Source organism: Chelmon rostratus, chromosome 19, assembly GCF_017976325.1.
Source record: "Chelmon rostratus isolate fCheRos1 chromosome 19, fCheRos1.pri, whole genome shotgun sequence".
In the NCBI taxonomy this organism is placed as follows: Eukaryota; Metazoa; Chordata; class Actinopteri; order Chaetodontiformes; family Chaetodontidae; genus Chelmon; species Chelmon rostratus.
In genome coordinates, this window is record NC_055676.1 from 22,216,871 (window position 1) to 22,234,672 (window position 17,802).

Below are 17,802 nucleotides of genomic sequence, written 5' to 3' on the forward strand. Positions count from 1 at the left end.
TTACTATTCACAACATAATATTAAATGATTTTACCACAAGTCCATGCTGCACTGGAATTATACTGGTTTAGATTACTAGAGTTTTCCCACCTTATATCTCCAGATGTGCTGATCAACAGGCATTTATATTATCAAAAATAGCCTTAACAAATTTGAATAGAATGAGTCATAAAGCTGAATGCATATTATTCAAAATCATTTTATTGATGTGATACTTCCACAATTACATGTTACCAGGCGTTAAATATAAGTGGTGCAACATTAAATCATGTAAATTAAAGTAAAATTAATTAGAAATACTATTTGCTGAATGCACGCTGTAATTCTGATCTGAGCTGAGTCTGTGATGTGAGGCTCCCAACACGTTTTTGTTTCCGTGCTGTTGTTTTCTATCATCCGCCCAGGGTATAAGCCTGTGACAGTGATGGCTGACAGTGATGGATTGACATGGACAGATTAAACACTGGCTGTCAGACGGTCCCTTTCCTCTGCAGAAGAGCATCTATCTAGCACTCCGCCTTTCTGCCTCAGTCAATTCCACAGGTTAGAAAGAATCAAACCCCTAATTGAGTTCAGTCAGTGCAGGCACACGTTCCGACCGGCGGGTTCTCACAAGAAAAACGACCTCTAGTGGCCATACTGATTATGACGGGAGCAACGGAGGAAGTCAGGTTACGTAGAGCAACAAAGTCTCCCACTTGAGAGACCGCTGTTTGTGCCCCATGTGAAAGTTGTAACGAACGTAACAGTTTTTAGTTGCAAACCACAATCTTTTCCTGAACCTAGCCAAGTACTTATGCTGCCTAAGCTTGAGCAAACTGTGTTTCATAACATTAACCACGTGATGACAAAGGTGCCAAATGTATGAATCCGAGAAAGGATGAGCCACCCTACTCCGCTTCTGATTGGCTCGCCCTGATATTCTTACCCCAATCCCAACCAATCATCACTCCTCATACCTAACCCTGACAAACCCATCCAGCATAGGCAAGGGGTTTTAGCCAATCAGCAACACAACAAGGCGGGTCATCTCTTGCCATTGTAGGATTTGTAGTTTAGCATCCCATAAGGCTGTGTTTGATCATTAGGAGGTAGACAGAGCTCTGACACAGCTGGTGAGCAGCTGGCCAGCTGTGACTAGCTGTTCAAAGAGAACACTGCCCTCAGCTTACCTTCAGACTTTCCAAATGCAGTGCAATGCATTACTGGGAGACTGTTCCAGTAGAATAAAACGCAGAATGGAGTAGCATGTGGTGGGTGCTAAGAGATGTCTCCAGATAGGAAGCTATTACTGTTTAATTTAATCCATGACAAGATGTGCAGTCATCAAAAAACAATGCACTGTGTTGGATGAGGGTTTGCTTTCTTCATCATTTTTTAACTGAAAAAACATAATGTATGTTCTTTTTTTTCCAGAATTTAAATTTATAATAATAGCAAAAATAATACCATATCTATGTGATCCACATATTAAAAGTAATCCCAATAATACAGTGACTTCCTGGAAGAAATGCATTTAACCTATTTTTTAGCATCTTGAATATATAACATTTTGGGAAATACACTTTTTTTTTTTTTTTTAGCTTTTTGCAGAGAGTGAGTGAGGAAGATCATTACAGAGTGGAAACAGGGGAATCTGGCCTGGCTCGGTCCACTCATAACAAAACCTGCTCACCTGCACCTCTAATTAATTAACACATTAGGTAGCTATGTCCTCCTGCCTCCAGTCTGTATGCAAAACAAAGCTAACCAGCTGCAGCTTCATGTTTACTGTACAGACATAAAGCATAAGCAAAAGAATGTTCTTCAGCTTTTTAGGAAATATCCTGAAGAATATTTGACAATGTCCCCAATGGCAGCCTACCAAACAGCAAAATCCCAATCTCCCACACGCTAAATAATAACAATAAATAGCTTCGAGACTCACTGTAGCAGATTCTGTAGATATTTTGAGATGCCTGCCAAGCAGCAAAACAATATGGTGGGACACTCGTCTGCGCACCAAAATGACACTGAGCCTTGCAAACGGCCAAACATTATTACATACAGTAGCTTCTAGACAGCTTAAAGAATGCTCAGCAATAAGCATTGACTGCCAGGAGGCAAAGCTGCTGTGGAAGTGGCAGTCAGACAAGTAGCTGTTGATCCTTTTAGGCAGCAAAGTGGCTTGACGTGTCATTTCGCTGCCCAGCGCACTGCCCCAGCATGCTTTGCAGCCTGGAAATGTCGCGACCATTATCTGGTATTCTTTAAGCTGTGCAGGAGCTGTCTGCTGCGACACAGGTCTCTGTAAGACTGCAAGAGACTTTCAGGCATGAAGGGCTACTGGGAATTTGACCAACAGTTTGGACTACTGGGTGACTCATACTCATACTTATATACACTGCTGAAGAATGAAGATATTAGTGAGGGTAATTTCATGATACTAATTATATTTAAGGCATACTTTTTATTTTACAAAAAGAAAACACTGCATAGCGTTATTAGCGTTTATTAGGTAAAAATGGTTTTATTCACTCAGATTCATTATTGGTTGGAATTGTGCAACGTTTCTTTTGCAAAAATAATGCCAAGACTACCCCTGTTTTATCAGAATGATCTGTAATATATTGAGCATTGGTGGGTATTTATGTAAAACACGTGTCTCACTGACACACATGAAAGATGTGGTCGTATGACACCACTCGTATCTTAATTAGCATGTGATAAAACATTTAGCTGGAATAAAGGCCGTGCATTGTAAATTCATGTGTTAATCATTTTAAAATACACAGATGTATTCCGAAGCTCATTAATAATTGTCGTCTGCAGCTTTGGGCCTGCTTTTACGATATCTCAGTAAATGATTTAGCGGTAAAATGTCACGGCGGGTGCGAGCAGGGAAGGAATACGGCGGCCGACGACTGACTGTTGCTGTTGTTCAGCCTTTGTGCTAAAGCTGCAGGTGTCCATTAAAATCTGTCATCGGCTGGCTGACGTGGAAAACTGCCTCTTCTTTTGTCGTCTAAAAGGGAAACTCAGAGAAGCTGCGTTCTCCTATCTGTCACGGATTTGTTTATGTTTTGACAGACACTGTCTGCCTCGCCGCTGCCCGCTGCCCCTGCGTTTCCTAACTCTCGTTCACTTCAGATTCAAAGTTGTTCAAGTCACTCAAAGTCCTTTCAATCATCCTGGAAGGGGTGATTAAAAAGTCTGCATGAATTAAGAATAAGTGCGTAATGAAACGCTATTGTGTGAAGTACTGAGTTCTGCAGTCAGTGAAGACGAGTGAGACGAACTCAAGGGGGTCATGATATAAGAGTCAGAAAACACCACTATGATGACATTAAAATGTGTTATTAAATTTGGTCAAATCTGGACTAAATGGACTATGTTAAATGGAACAGATTCTTTTGGAAACTTGGGGGCAGCAGGAACAACATGTTAACATAGTCGCATAACATTCCCTCGCATGTTAAGTGACACACTCCTTAGCCACCTCAATATTCACTCTGTTTTAGCTCCGTTTTTGGTCTCCTCCACCTCCTAAAGGGAATATTTGGCTCTCTAGCTGCTGAATGCTCCTCTATGTTCACCAGACCAGAGCTCCGAAAAGCCGGAGGGAGCTGCAAGTACAGGTGATCTTTCTACCCGACTCCAGAGTGATAACTTGTTAATCCTTTTTGACAGACGCTCAATTGAAAACAGCACAAAATCAATATATTTAATGTTTGACCTCATCAGCTTTATTCATTTTTCTAAATATCTGCTTATTCTGAGTTTGATGCAGCAACACGTTTCAAACAAGTTGGGACAGGAGCAATAGAAGAGGCTCCAAAAACACCTATTTGGATCATTCCACAGGGTGTTTGGTAACAGGTGATAGTATCATGATTGGGTATGAATCATCCTGGAAAGGCTCAGTCGATCACAGCGAGGACGGAGCGAGGTTCACCACTTTGTAAACACGTGATTGGATGAAGGATGTTACTGCATGGGCTTGGACTTCAGAACTGTTGTCAGTAAACACAGTTTGTTTGTTTATTGGCATATTAAGGGCAGCGCAGTTGTTGGTTTATTTGTTTATTGAGATGTTCATCCGTGCAGTTGTGGAGGCTGATTCTGTGCGTTGCTCTTCCTGAATTCTAATTGACTGATCGTCGTATAAAAGGATATATTATATAAAAGGTCAGTATGCTCCCTTTCAAAAAGTTGCAGTGATGATTCAGTGGCTGACCCTTCTCAGGAGTATTTGCTGCTTTGCATTTCTAAAACCTTCCACCAAATAAAGCAAAGCTGCAGCTTTTGCAGCATTTTTAAAACGACCTCCCATATGATTCCTACATGCTTTATATGGGTGCAGCATATGCGCGTCTCGGGCTATTTTCTGTTATGTTAATCACGAATGGCACTGAAGCAATGCCGAGTGAAATATACTTTCTAGAGAGCATATACTGTAGATGGCACTCTGGTGATTTTATTAGTCCATGCTGAAAGCTCAGAGAGACATTACTGGTCTGTATATGCATGGGATAGATCTCACAGTGCGTGTTTCTGCATACAGAATCAGCTGGAGGAGTTTCAGCTTTCTTTTTTTCTACTTTTTTCTTCCTCTTCCAGTTGCTTTTTGCCTCACAGAGAACTCAAGAACAGCCTTATTTTTGGCTTAGCTTAGAAGGAGCATTTCTCCACCCATAGAGGAGCAATTAATTCAGGCTGCATCATGGATCATCGTACTATTCTATTTTTTCAATATGTTTCTGATCATATCTCACGTCTCCATGCAGTGTGGAACATATGAAAGTAGATAGCGGATTACTTTGGGGATTAAGAAAGTTCCCTGTGGAAACAACCGTGAGCAAACACACAGTACCTGTGCTGCACCTGCAGTCATACGTTCATGCACAACATGTTGCTCGAGCTCTTCCTGAAACACATATAACACTGTCCTTACTCACAACAGCAGAGATAATGTGCGCTCTCGTCACAGCACATCACCTATCCACCACCTTTTCCTGCCTTTGCTGTTTATAATTCACCCTTGTGGGCAGCCGAGTTCCATTTTCACACATTTATTTTAAATTCTATTGGAGTGTAACTGCAGCACATATAGACATGGCTGATTGGTGATATTACCGGATACCTGTGTGCTTTAGATTCTGAGTGCCACACTAATATGACAGCAGGAATACTGATTAGCTCGATTCAGGGGTGTAAGTTTGACATTGATGTTATGCTAATGCGGTGCCACTCTCCTGACTGTGTCCACACACGCCGGGCACCTTCCAGCATTAGCCGTGAATTTTCATGCAATCCAACGATAATAGAAGCTCATTTTATTCAGAGGAAGCGGCGGCTCACACCGAGCGTAATTACGTCAATGTAAATAATAAGCTTATACCTATTCGTCTTCGCCTCTTCTAACTGGTCCGCGCAAACCTGCAGACGCACACCCTCCAACACATTGCACGTTATTTTACAAAGAACAATATATGGCCTTTGATTTGAGACACAGCACACATTATGCATTATGAATCCAGTTCAGGAATATGAAATATATATCAGCTGTGTTTAATTTTTAAAGTGCAAAGACAAGATTAATCCTGCCCTCGCTGTGGTTGGTAGTGGCGGGTCAATATCAGAGAGACAAACAATTGTAATCAGTGTGACAGAAGCCTCGCTGGGGGTAGCCGGAGCGAGCATCACTGTGAATTTTGTTTTAAAAATCAATTTATTTTGCACGCATGAGGCTTTGGCTAAACAAACCTGGCGTTTTAGTGGAAGTGACAGCCTGCTGCTTGGGACATGCTGTGTCTTATATGTCCTGATGGAAGACAGAGTGTGTGTGTGTGTGTGTGTGTTTGGCTGTATATTTTTGTGTCTGAGGCCGTGCCTCGATGCTATTCCAAGAAAATGACCCCACTTTTTTATGTGATGCGGCTCTTTTTAAAGCACTTTTTCATAAACACCATATTTAAATATCACTGTAATTAAACATCATCGTCATACACATGTACTGCTGGTGTTTAGTGTTTCAGGGGATGTGATTTTGCTTTGGATGTTGAAAAACTCGAGCATAATTAAAAACAAAACTGTATTCATGTGCCCCTTGTGCCTTTCTTCCTCAGCAAGGTGAGTCACGAACAGCACAAATAAAGGCAGCAGCCTCCTCAGAGGACGCGCTGAGGAAGACGGTGGTCAGGAAAAATCTCAGATAAACAGCTTGATCTGTAAATAAATCAGTTTTTGAATAAACATGCTAATTGGGGGTATCACGGGGGCGTTTTCTGCATTGTGCCAAAACAGCAAGTCAGTCTGATTTTAACGAACCTCTGAGATAAACCATCAAAGTTCCCTCCTCTGGCCATTCCCAGCGCACTAATGCGCTGAACGAAGCAGGAGATGGGAACGTCTTAATTACGGTGCACTCTGAGATAATGATAACACTTGCATTTGCCTGCTTGAGGAGGGTTGCACAAATGCAAGCGTAAACACACACACACACACACACACACACACTGGCGAATGGTTGAATGATACTGCAAGGTGAAAGCATGTTTGAGTGAATGCCTCTTTGTGCTTTGTTCCTGCTTTCTTCATAGATTAACACTGACATGGGGCTTTATTACTTAACAAATTAGCAGCAAGGTCAAGTTCAGCCTTCATCACCACCGGCCCTGATTTTCTCCACAGTTAACCGTGATGTATATAGCCCCATTATATGCTGTTTGGGCCTTATTTACCCTCCACCTGCAGCCTACAGCTTTATGTAGGAATATGAGACAGAAACTGCCTCAAGTCATGTCACTGGAGGTGTCTTTGCAGCAGACAGTAGGGTATGGTCTGATTATTTGGGAAAAATAAAGTTGACTGTTTCCAAAAGTCAACTCATTTGCTCAGACTGGCGTCATTTAAGCACATGCTCAGTGATCTGAGGATGTTTTACAAGCAGTGAAACAGTCAGTGTGCAGGACACACACAGATCTTACTCCAAAAAGCACAACACTTATGAAACACTCATTTAAAGCAACATTTTGGACTAACAGCACAGCGTTTCACACCCACATTGGCTCTCAATCCTTCAGTTTAGGCATTAGTGCATTTACAGTGAAACGCCACATTATATAGCTGACAGCTGGGTGAGCGCGGCATCTATCAGTATCCACGCTGAGTGTGTGCATCCCACAGTTTACCTGTTAATTTATACATTCCACCTTAATCTGAAGAGTCCTCCGCAGCTGTGAGTGCGCCTTGTGAAGAAGGATCGGTTCGGTGAAGGGCCTTCGTCATCTTGCGTCCCTCAGGATGAAGTCCCCTGCTTGATAAATGTACACAATTATGTACTGAGAGGCCTGCATTTTAATTGGAGGTTTGTATAATTGAGGGCAAGAAACCTTGAAAAACACCCATCGGTTAGCCTCTCGAGTAAATGTGTGACTTTATAGCTTTATTTTCATATTTGGCAGCGCTGCAGAGAGAGAAACACTGAAAGGAACTCTGAGGGGACTCCAGCAGCCCCAACAAACTGCGAGGAAGAGATGGCTGGATTGCGTTAGGAGTTGCAGGCAGTCCTAAGGCGGCCCCCCTTTTTTAACTAAGGGAGGGATCCTTAGGAGACCCCTTAAAGCTGATCCACAGCCAGCAACTCACTTGTTGTTGGACCACAGAGCCTACCTCAAGATAATCTTCTAATAACTGCATCATGGGAAAACAAAAAGACATTTTGGAGAAACTGGCAGAGACCTTCCAGATCCGGCATGTGCTCCTCCGCCAGGCCCTGGCAGAATGCCTGGGAACCCTTATTCTGGTGGTGAGTAAAGAGTGTTTCTGCATCCCTCCTGCAGGCTGCCGGGCGGATCGTTTTGTTCAAGTCAAAGAGGATAATAGATTCAATTGCTCAATGTTTACCCTACTCTCTATAAACTAGTTATTAACTCTGTTTAAAATTTAATGTGGAGGATTTTCTGCAGATTATTGTCTGCTACTATTAAATTAAATTACATTTAAGATGCAAGGTGCGCTATTTAGGAAATGGGGGGGAATTAGATGTAACTTCGGTTATATTTACAGTTTTTCTCAATCGCTTTGGTGCTTTTCTCACACCACTCTTAATATTTGCACAACAGTGCATTTCTCAGAACAATTAGTGCAAACTGCAAAACCTAGTGGATAACCTGCAAAAGCACATCACTTGCTGAAAATGGATAGTCCATCCCTCCAAAGCAAGTATTTATGTCGATGAAACTGCCAGTGTCATCAAAATGAGAAGTCTCGACACCATCGTGTATGAACAAGACAGTCAAATGGCTTCGTCATTATGACAGTTTATTCTCTCAGTGTTTTCCAAAAAAGGTCAGAACCCGGAGACACAACCTGAAAATACTCAAGAGAGCACTACAAACTACTTGTACCCCCATTGAATGCAACAGTACAAGTTACACATTGCTGTAGTTAGGGGAGTAAGTGAGTACAAGACACTGAATACGTACGTTTCCCATTTTTACTGCATATGTGCTTTGCAATTCTGCAGCATTGTGCAAAAGAAAAATACACTTTTTTAGAACAAACATAAGAAACACCATTTGGGTAGAGCCGTGCACAAATGTGAACAATCTCGCAGTACATATTGTAACTGAACATAGGTAAATCATTCTGGCACATCCAGACGTTCCCGGCTGTCTGGCCACATATTTGTGAATTTAGGAAACATTTCAAGGAAAAAAATGATAAAGAAAGGTATAAAATTTGCTTGACAGAATTTGCTAACTAGTTCAACGATTTTGTATGTGATGACTCAAGCAATAAAGTGAAGACTATTAGTTTTATTGGGAACCACTATTCAGCATCCATGAGTATAGATCATTTTGACTGACGTGACATCAGTAAATGATAATGTTTAAAACAGCAGAGAGTTGTATGAAAGCAACTGAAACATGTCCAAAAACATTTGCAATTGGTTCAAAGGAAGGAATGCTCCTATGATGTGCACAAATGACTAAATGTTGTGGTGGTTGAACTAATTGTAATGAGAATTTTCATTCTGATCTGAGAAAAGCACCAAAGCGACTGAGAAAAACTGCAAAAAGGAATCGGAAATAGTTGCATGGTTGGAATAAAAATTTGCATTCCTCATATTTTGCACCTTTTTTCCATTCACACTGGCTTCTTTACTTCTCCTCACACTTGAATCTTCATTGAGCTAGTTGGGCTACTTTTTGATCCACCGCCAACACAAAATAAAAGAAAATCTTAGCCAACTTTCTGCATGTGTAGAATAAAAGATACAGACAGTGCAGCATGTTGCATGTGTGGAGATGAAAATTACTTGCGATCATGTCTAAAACGTCCAAAAAGAGAGACAGAAAATGTGGAAAACGTGGCGAACACGCCAATAAAGATGTGAGATGGTGAGCATAATTGTTGTCAGCTTATTTTATCAAAAGTAAGCACATTGTAATAAATGGTTAACAAGCTGCAAGAGTCCGCCTTCACCAGCTTTTCACTTCAACAAGAGGAAAATAGAAAAAGATCGCTTGAAAAGGCCCCGAGGGATTCTGGATCCTCCCGTCCAACATGTTCCTGAGGTGAAGGGGCAATCATGTCCGGCCAGAAGTTCATAATCTGGGTTTTAGTTTGGTGGTTAGGTTGTTCAAAGACGCTAAAATGTAAAGAAAGTTTAACTGCTGCTGTCTTCTCATTAAACTCCTGCTTTCTTAGATGTCTGTGAGGCAAATAATAACTTCACTGGAACTTTAAAGTTAAAACACCTAAGACTCCTGCATCAGTTACCTCCTTGTTATTTCAGTCTTTGAACTTGAATTACACACATACGAGCTTATCATCTTATATCCATATTGTTCGCTAATGATAGAAGATTTGATACAGCCTGTGCAGTCTCCCGCTGACACCTAATCCAGCGCACCAGGAGTCACAAGATTCTTTCAAATTAAAGCGAGATGTTTTTGTTTTTTAGCCAGTGCTAAACAACCTGGAGTCCCTCAGCTTCTCATGGGCACCCGCAGACAACAAAAATATCAGGAGAGGGCAGCAGCGGTGAAGCGCCAGGCCATTTGTTATTCTGCTCCCCGGCTGTGACTGATCTGTTAATTCCAGGAGACCTTTCACTCTGCTGGCAATCAGATCCCCTCGGTGGTCGGGGGCCGGCCCTCCGTGGAGGCGGGCTCGGCAGGTGGAGTCAGATTGTTGCCGGCATCAATAGTCCCACACAAAGCCCCGCCATAAGACGCATGACCTCCGAGGTCAGAGAGACACACCCTGGTAACGACGAAAAGCGAGACTCAGCCGGACGCCTGACTCGAGGTCAGGCCGCCGTGGGCCTTCATTATTCTCTTTGAAGTTTTTCTGCTCCTGCCTGTCCACAAAAATAACTTCAGCTCGGGGTTTGTTTGTTTCGGAGCCTGACTGCCTATTTCTGGTTGGGAGCAGAGAAGCGTGCTGTTTGGGAAACGTTACAAACAGATAAAAGGTGGATGCGTTCAGTAAATATAAAGTGATTCCCGCTCCTCTATACAGATGTTTGGCTGTGGTGCAGTCGCACAGCTGGTGCTGAGCGGAGGCTCCCACGCCACCTTCCTCACCGTCAACTTGGCTTTTGGCTTCGCTGCAACTTTGGGCATCCTTGTGAGTGGACAGGTCTCAGGTGAGGATAAAACTGGAGTTCAAGGGGTGTAGGTGCTCCCAAGCCCTCCTTAACGGCAGATAACACATGCTTAATACATCACCTTGATACTTCATGACTTTTCCTAATTTTATAATAACTGCTGTCATATAAACTGATGATATGTTTCAGAAGTTCGCTACAGGAAATGACGCCTAACTTCAGATTGAGACATCTGTAAAACATCTGTGATTTTTTCACAGCAATAATCCCAAATAAGTCTATTTTAATTTGTTTTATGGTGTTTTTATAATCATATATTTGTTTATAAGAGGTCTTGTGTTCAGTTCAACAATTCTTTAGTATTTCAGCTTCATGAATCTGGTTCTTGTGAAGAAAACGGGTGGGGCGCAATAACAGAAAGAGCCAGAGCCCCTTCAGTCAGAGGCTGAACTAACACTAACAAACACACTCGCGCAGGCGCTGGTTGGTGCATCTGCTGCTGTTAGCTTGCAGCTAACGTATGTAGCTTGGCTGAAGTTTGTGCACGTGAGAAAATCAGAGCGAACAGGGACGTCTGTGGCTTGAGACAAACAACAGAAATATAGATTTAAATAGCCCGTATCACTAATAAAACATTAAATATTCCCTTATTGGTGTAATGCAAGCTTTATTCTGACGTCTTCATTAAATGCGCAACCCTGAACACGTTTAGAGAAGAAAACATTGATTATTATTATATGTTCGTACAGTCAACAACGAGCAAGTAAAGCCAAAGTCAACAAAACACAAGGGTTATTTGAGTAAAAGCGAGGAAGAAAATCACACTTAGCTCGTCGTTTGCATCAGTGTCATGAAGTACCTGTCATTCAAAGAGCTTCTCCACACAAGACTCAGCTTCCTTTTTTTTCTCCTGCAGCTTCCATCAGCATAACAGAGAGTCATCATTATTGATGCCCGACAGACACTAAATATCAGCAAAAGGTTGCATCTGAAGTGCAGTATTTACCACACTGATGCGTTTGCCAGGCAGCTCGAGACCAGGAGCAGCGAGAAGTTTAAAGGAGCCGCGCGCACAGAACGAGGGGGCACTCGGCCCTTAACTTGAAAACTGCGTGGTCTGTAATTGAAAGGAAAGTGAGTGAGTCAATCCTCAGTCCCGGCATCTTCTGTCAAAAGCAGCGACGCTACAAAGGGTTCCGCAGTTCGCTCACGCTCACTTCTTCGATGCCTTTATAATGAGCCTGTCCTCCCTCTAATACACACTGCAGCCGAGAAAATAAGCTCTTATAATTAGATAGCTCTGAACCTGACACGATTAAGGTGCGAATGCGAGCGGGGCTCCCACGTGAGAGTGCCATCAGAGCAGTTATTTCCCCCTTCAAGGTTAGAAAAGGAAGGATACTTTCCTGAATCTTTTCATCCCGCCAATTTAATTTGTGTCACGGAGACCTTCCATCCGAGCAGGACTTTACTGAGACCGCAATTACTGACTGTACAGTAGGCTCAGAACTGTTTCGTCAGTCTCACTGAGAAAAGGGGCTGTGGAGGGGGCTGCATGCATGCACTAGAGATGAAGCAGCCTCCATGTGTTTGCTTTCTGTTGGTGAATCACACAGAGTCGGATCGTCCATACACGTATAAAAAAATAAACCACGGCTTCCGTATTTTTCTCATCTTTTAGGTGGTCATCTGAACCCAGCGGTCACCTTCACGCTGTGTTTACTCGGGAGAGAGCCCTGGAGGAAGCTCCCGTTGTTCTTTTTCTTCCAGACACTCGGAGCCTTTCTGGGTGCGGCCGTTGTGTTCGGCATGTATTTTGGTACGTGACGCTGAAAAGGAATGACTGCTGTTGGGGTCTGCTCAGTGGTGCACGCAGCAGTTCCTGCAACGTGATCTTTGTTCTGTGCAAACATGTCAACACTTGCACCTTTTCTGGTAGCCATTTGTCCAACATTTAATGGCTTCGTTCTACTGAATCTCCTACACATGTCATCAATTAAGTCACTTTGTTTTTGTAAGAGAAGGCTGTAGTTATTGAATTATACAACCCTGATTCCAAAGTGTTGCTCCATGTAGTAACATCCTTTAAACAATCATGTGTTCGCAAAGTGGTGAACCTCCCTCCATCCTTGCTTGTGAACCACTGAGCTGTTCCAGGATGATTCATACCCAATCATGATACTATCACCTGTTACCAATCAACCTGTTTACCTGTGGAATGATCCAAACAGGTGTTTTTGGAGCGTTCCACATCTTTCCCAGTCTTTAGTTGCTCCTGTTTGAAACGTGTTGCTGCATCAGATTCAGAATAAGCAGATATTTACAAAAATCAATGAAGCTGATGAGGAAAAACATTAAACATATCATCTTTGTACTGTTTTAAATTGAGTTTATGTCAAAAAGGATTAGGAGATTCTGTTTTATTTATAATTGATCCAACATCCTAATTTAGACTGTAAAAATATAATTGGTGGTTAAACCTTTATTAAGGTAATCAGACTTTACGTGTTGGATAAGATGCTCAACAATGCTAGCATGCTGATTTGTAGCTGCTATAATGTTTTCCATTTCACCATCTGAAGCTCATTAGAATGACAGTAGTTCTGCATGTATTTAGTCATACATTTTTCAGAAAATTGACAATTTTTGGTCATTTTGTATTTTTGAACAAATGCTACAGTTCGTAAATGTACCAAATTCCAGACAAAGCAACCAAACAATAAAAGTATGGGCGCCCCCTGTGGCTTGGAGGTTGAGATGCAGAGTCCCTGTTTTGGGTCAGACTGCATGGGGACCTTTGTTGCAGCTGTCTCACAGTGTTTTCCAGTCACTATGTAATAAAAAACATAAAATCTCCACAAAGATAATAATTAAGAAAACTGATGAATGTCAGCCGCATGTTATTGCCATGTGTGTTATGCACCTGTGTGTTTATGACAGCCTGCGTGTTACGGTTTGTGCATGTCCTAACGCATGCATTTCTTTCTATATGTTTGTGCATCCCTGGCCATCCCTGCAGCTTTGTAAGTGTGCTGAAAAGTAATGAAGAAACTGAGATGTCAAGTGTGGCAGCTGTCAGCTTTATCTCTTAAACATAAAGGATTTAACCAGTTTGACCTAATATCTTTGGTGATATTATTTAATTTGAGAGGTAATTGAGTGCGACAGCAATTTTATCCATCTAAATGACCTGCAGTCCAGAAGGAAAAAACACCTGCATTGTAATGATGGACTTCAAATAAGTAGTTGAGCTTTCTTGTACTATTAAAATACATAACTATATTTTAAAAAAGTGAATTGTGCATTCTCCCACCAGATGCATTGTGGGACTTCAGCCAGGGGGAGCTGATGGTGGTGGGGAAGAATGCCACAGCAGGGATTTTTGCCACATATCCATCCAAACATCTCACCCTGCTTAATGGATTCTTTGATCAGGTACCGCTGACGTGATTTTCTGCAGGTTTTTCACTCTGGTTGGTGAAAACGGTGGCTCCATCTGAAGCAGCATGCGCCCCGGCTGAAGTACAGCACGGGCACCATATGTAATTTTCCATCAGTGTCCATTGTGTGTTGCCACAGTTTCACATGTTTAAGTTAAAAGAAACACAGACTTAATAACAGATGTTTGAGGTCAGTGTGACGCATGTCTGGTGGAGCTGAATAGACAGCAGTGAGTCAGAAAAAACATTTGTCCTCAAAGAGACGGAGGGTTGAAAAACATGGCTGAGTCATGTCCATTGAGGACAAAGTGTGCTGCAGACATAGCAGAGTGTCGGACTTGTGAGGCTCCGCTGCTGCAGCCCAATAATCCTTATTGCTCTCAAGCATTATATCAAAATCTCTAAAACGGCCTAATAGCCAATCACATCGCATCAGCTTCTCTCATCTCTTTAACCTCTTAAAAGCAGCAGACAGTGTAATGAGCAGGACAGTGTCACTATTCATTTGATCTGATTGTCTAAACTTGGAATCTGCAGCGAACAGCTTGTAAGTGTGGAGAAAAGGAAGGTCAATTAGATCCGGCTGTGTCGGAAGATTCAAATAATTAATGAAGATAAAATTACGCGGTGAGCATCAAAAACCTGGACGCTGCAGATGCAACTCGCAGAAGGCTGCAGGTACAGTACCAGGCAGGTTTGTTCACACCTTCTCATTCAAAGGGTTTAACTTGAGTTTGCTTTCTTGCATTGTCAAGAGTTAATTAGTTGAATTTCTTTCTTTCTTGTTACGTTTGATACCATCAGCTGTGTTGTGCAGAGGTAGTGCTGGTATACAGTAAAGAGCCCTATTTAATGACTGTAGTCATCCACATTCCTACATATTATATTCCTACAGCAGGTGTGAGAGCTGAGTATGTGCCTCAGCCAATAAGGCGTGAAAATTATTTGCCAGGTTGTCTGAGCAGATGCAAATGCAGGTATTGCAAATACTTTTTCAACAGGATACACAACCCAGACTGTTTAAAAGCTGTCTGCAAGCTATGCTTAATAATAATCAGCAAATGATACATTACATTTCTGGCATTTCCTAAACTTACTAAACAGCTTCTTTTCTCTTTTTTTATGCATCTTTGAAGAAATTTTCAAGACCTCTGATGACTCAAAAACAGCACTTCCTCTTTGCTGCTGTCAGCAACGCAATCTCACAAAAACGGCAGTTCACACTCGCTCAACTTTTCAACTCTTTGCAGCTCCGTTACGTCAGCAGCGCTGCCCCCCGGCCAGCAGGGGTCACTAGCCAGCGCTGCTGCTGCTGCCTCAGTGCTCATGTAGATCCTGACGTGTCACAGCAGGTGGTGTAATCTATACCACATCTACTGTGCACCTTATCTTAAGATAAGCTCTGCTTGTTGTGCTTCTGTATCCGTTGAGCACAGAATACATTTCTCCGTACGAGAAAGCAGCAGAACAAATCCACTATGAGCAACTTCTTAAATGTAAACCTCTCATAATGATAATAACTCACAGGATTCACAAGACAAGCACATTTCTAAAAGTGAGGTCTGTGTGATTAAAGAGTTCAAATATTAACATTGAGAAATATCCAAAATCTGACTCATCAAATCAATGTAATGAATGTAAATAAAAAGTATTAATCGATCGTTCTGCCTGCACTGTGTGTCAGATTATTGGAACAGCTGCATTGATCGTGTGCATCCTGGCCATAGTCGACCCACACAACAACCCAGTCCCTCGAGGTCTGGAGCCCTTCACTGTCGGCTTCGTGGTGCTGGTCATCGGCCTGTCCATGGGCTTCAACTCCGGCTATGCTGTCAACCCGGCCAGGGACCTGGGACCTCGCCTCTTCACGGCTCTCGCAGGCTGGGGTACGGAGGTTTTCACGTGAGTACAGCGCCGTTCTGGACTGCTTTAATCCAGCACCCCAACTGTAGGGGACAGAGGTGGCTCAGGACATGTAATTTGGATCAGAGGTTTATCAGTTGCCACCTTTTGTCAATCACTGGAGGCGGTAAATTTACGCTGGCTCAAAGTGGTTGAACTCCGTCACCGACTTTGATAGGCTGAAACACCTGTCAATCAAGCAAACATATTCCAAACATCTCCCTAATTTATTGCAATTCCACCAAAGCACACTTGAGAAATACTTGCTATGCCTCCAGTTGTATTTCTAACAACTGATATCTGTCCGTTATGGACAGAGAAATGCAGAACTGCTTTGTGGTGGCAGAATCATACAGTTTGATGAGTAAAACATTGTCTCACATACAGCATTAGAGGTGTACTCCAGGGATTTAGTACAGCACTAGAAGTCCAGGGACTCACAGAATACAATATTTTTAAGAGACTGGTCCATATCGAAGCAGCACAGGCCGAGATATCCTGACTTTTAGCCCCCAGAGTCAAGCTCCAAAAACACTGGATGCTTCATTTCCTACAATTGTTGGTTGAGTAAATGGCTCCAAATACAGGACATGGATTCAGATGGTGTGGATTAAGAAAAAGGATTTATTGTCACAACGGGTTAATCAATCACTGGGAGAGGATCTGGGAAGGAGCGGGCAGGTTGACACACGAGGGAGATGATCCCAAGATACAAGGAGAGGACAGTTTAATCGCTGGGAAAAGGCACAAGGAGAGCCGACAAAGCCGGCAAAGATCTGTGAGGAGGACCGGCTTTTTATGCTGTGGCTGGTGATTTCTGGGCTGGCTGCAGCTGTGGTGGCCGATTGGCACGAGGATCAGGTGTAGGTGAGCCATGATTGAGGAGGAACCGCCCACTCCAGACACACACAAAAACATGGTTAAACACAAGGAGAGGACTCGCAATACACAAAGGGGAGGAGGTGTTCTCCCTCCTCCAGTTCGTCATGCATCCGCCGACGATGAATTACATCATTTAAACACCTCAGTATCAACATGGCTCACGTGCTTTCTGACCTGCAACACTGCATCTGTATAACTTCTGCTGCGCATTTATATTTTATTCAGGCCTGCTACAGTTGGTTAATAGAATAAAAATGTAAAATGACACCATGCATTACATTTTTTTTTCCATTTATTTTCTTTCAGAGTAAACACCTACTGGTTTTTTGTGCCCATCTGTGCCCCCTTCTTGGGTGCAGTGGTGGGCGTGCTGCTGTACCAGCTGATGATTGGATATCATTTAGAAAGAGAAGTGCAAGAAAAGGAGCAGGAGGAGGAGGAGGAGGAGGAAAGGTTCAAACTTTCCAGTGTTGGAACCAACGCGGATGCATGAGCACCGCTCAGTTTCTATTCACAGTAGTTAGCATTCTTGCTTTACAGCTATAACACGCTTCTCACTTTTTAAAATGTGCTTTTCAGTGTTTTCATTCGTTTTATGACATTCTAGTTTGTTTTCCTTCTCTTTTTAGTGTGCTTTTTATTGCTTTACTTCGTTTTATTCTCTATTTGAATACGTTCTGTTTTTATTGTCAAACACTTTGTATCTGTGCTATATCAATAAACTTTATTATCATTACTATTGTTATCATTGAACTGCCATTGCTTCTGGATAACATACAAGCCGTCAGTCAATAATCTTAAAGACATCTACTGTTATGATTTTTCATATTAGAGGGTTTCTCGGGAAATTTGGCCCAAGCTTTCTGAATTCATTTCACTTAACTCCGGTGAGCTTGTGTTTGAAGCACAAAACTGCTTCCTTCATGCTGCGTGTCTGACAAAACAAATACATCAGCTCACATGAAAAAGCTACACAAA

General features: G+C 42.3%; 1 protein-coding gene across 1 annotated transcript; it reads left to right on the forward strand.

Moving 5' to 3' along the window:
* The first annotated feature begins 7,681 nt into the window (after positions 1-7,681).
* LOC121622708 (aquaporin-3-like) lies at positions 7,682-17,317 on the forward strand. Its single transcript, XM_041959634.1, has 6 exons — positions 7,682-7,789; positions 10,513-10,639; positions 12,282-12,419; positions 13,917-14,035; positions 15,725-15,942; positions 17,131-17,317. Exons 1-6 carry the CDS (start codon positions 7,682-7,684, stop codon positions 17,315-17,317), a joined length of 897 nt encoding a protein of 298 aa, XP_041815568.1.
* Positions 17,318-17,802: the final 485 nt, after the last annotated feature.

Excerpts from the sequence above, each read along its gene's own strand:
- LOC121622708 (XM_041959634.1), top strand. The coding sequence starts at position 7,682 with ATGGGAAAACAAAAAGACATTTTGGAGAAACTGGCAGAGACCTTCCAG. Across the intron at positions 14,036-15,724 it reads TTAATGGATTCTTTGATCAG|ATTATTGGAACAGCTGCATT; the intron begins GTACCGCTGACG and ends ACTGTGTGTCAG. Across the intron at positions 15,943-17,130 it reads TGGGGTACGGAGGTTTTCAC|AGTAAACACCTACTGGTTTT; the intron begins GTGAGTACAGCG and ends ATTTTCTTTCAG.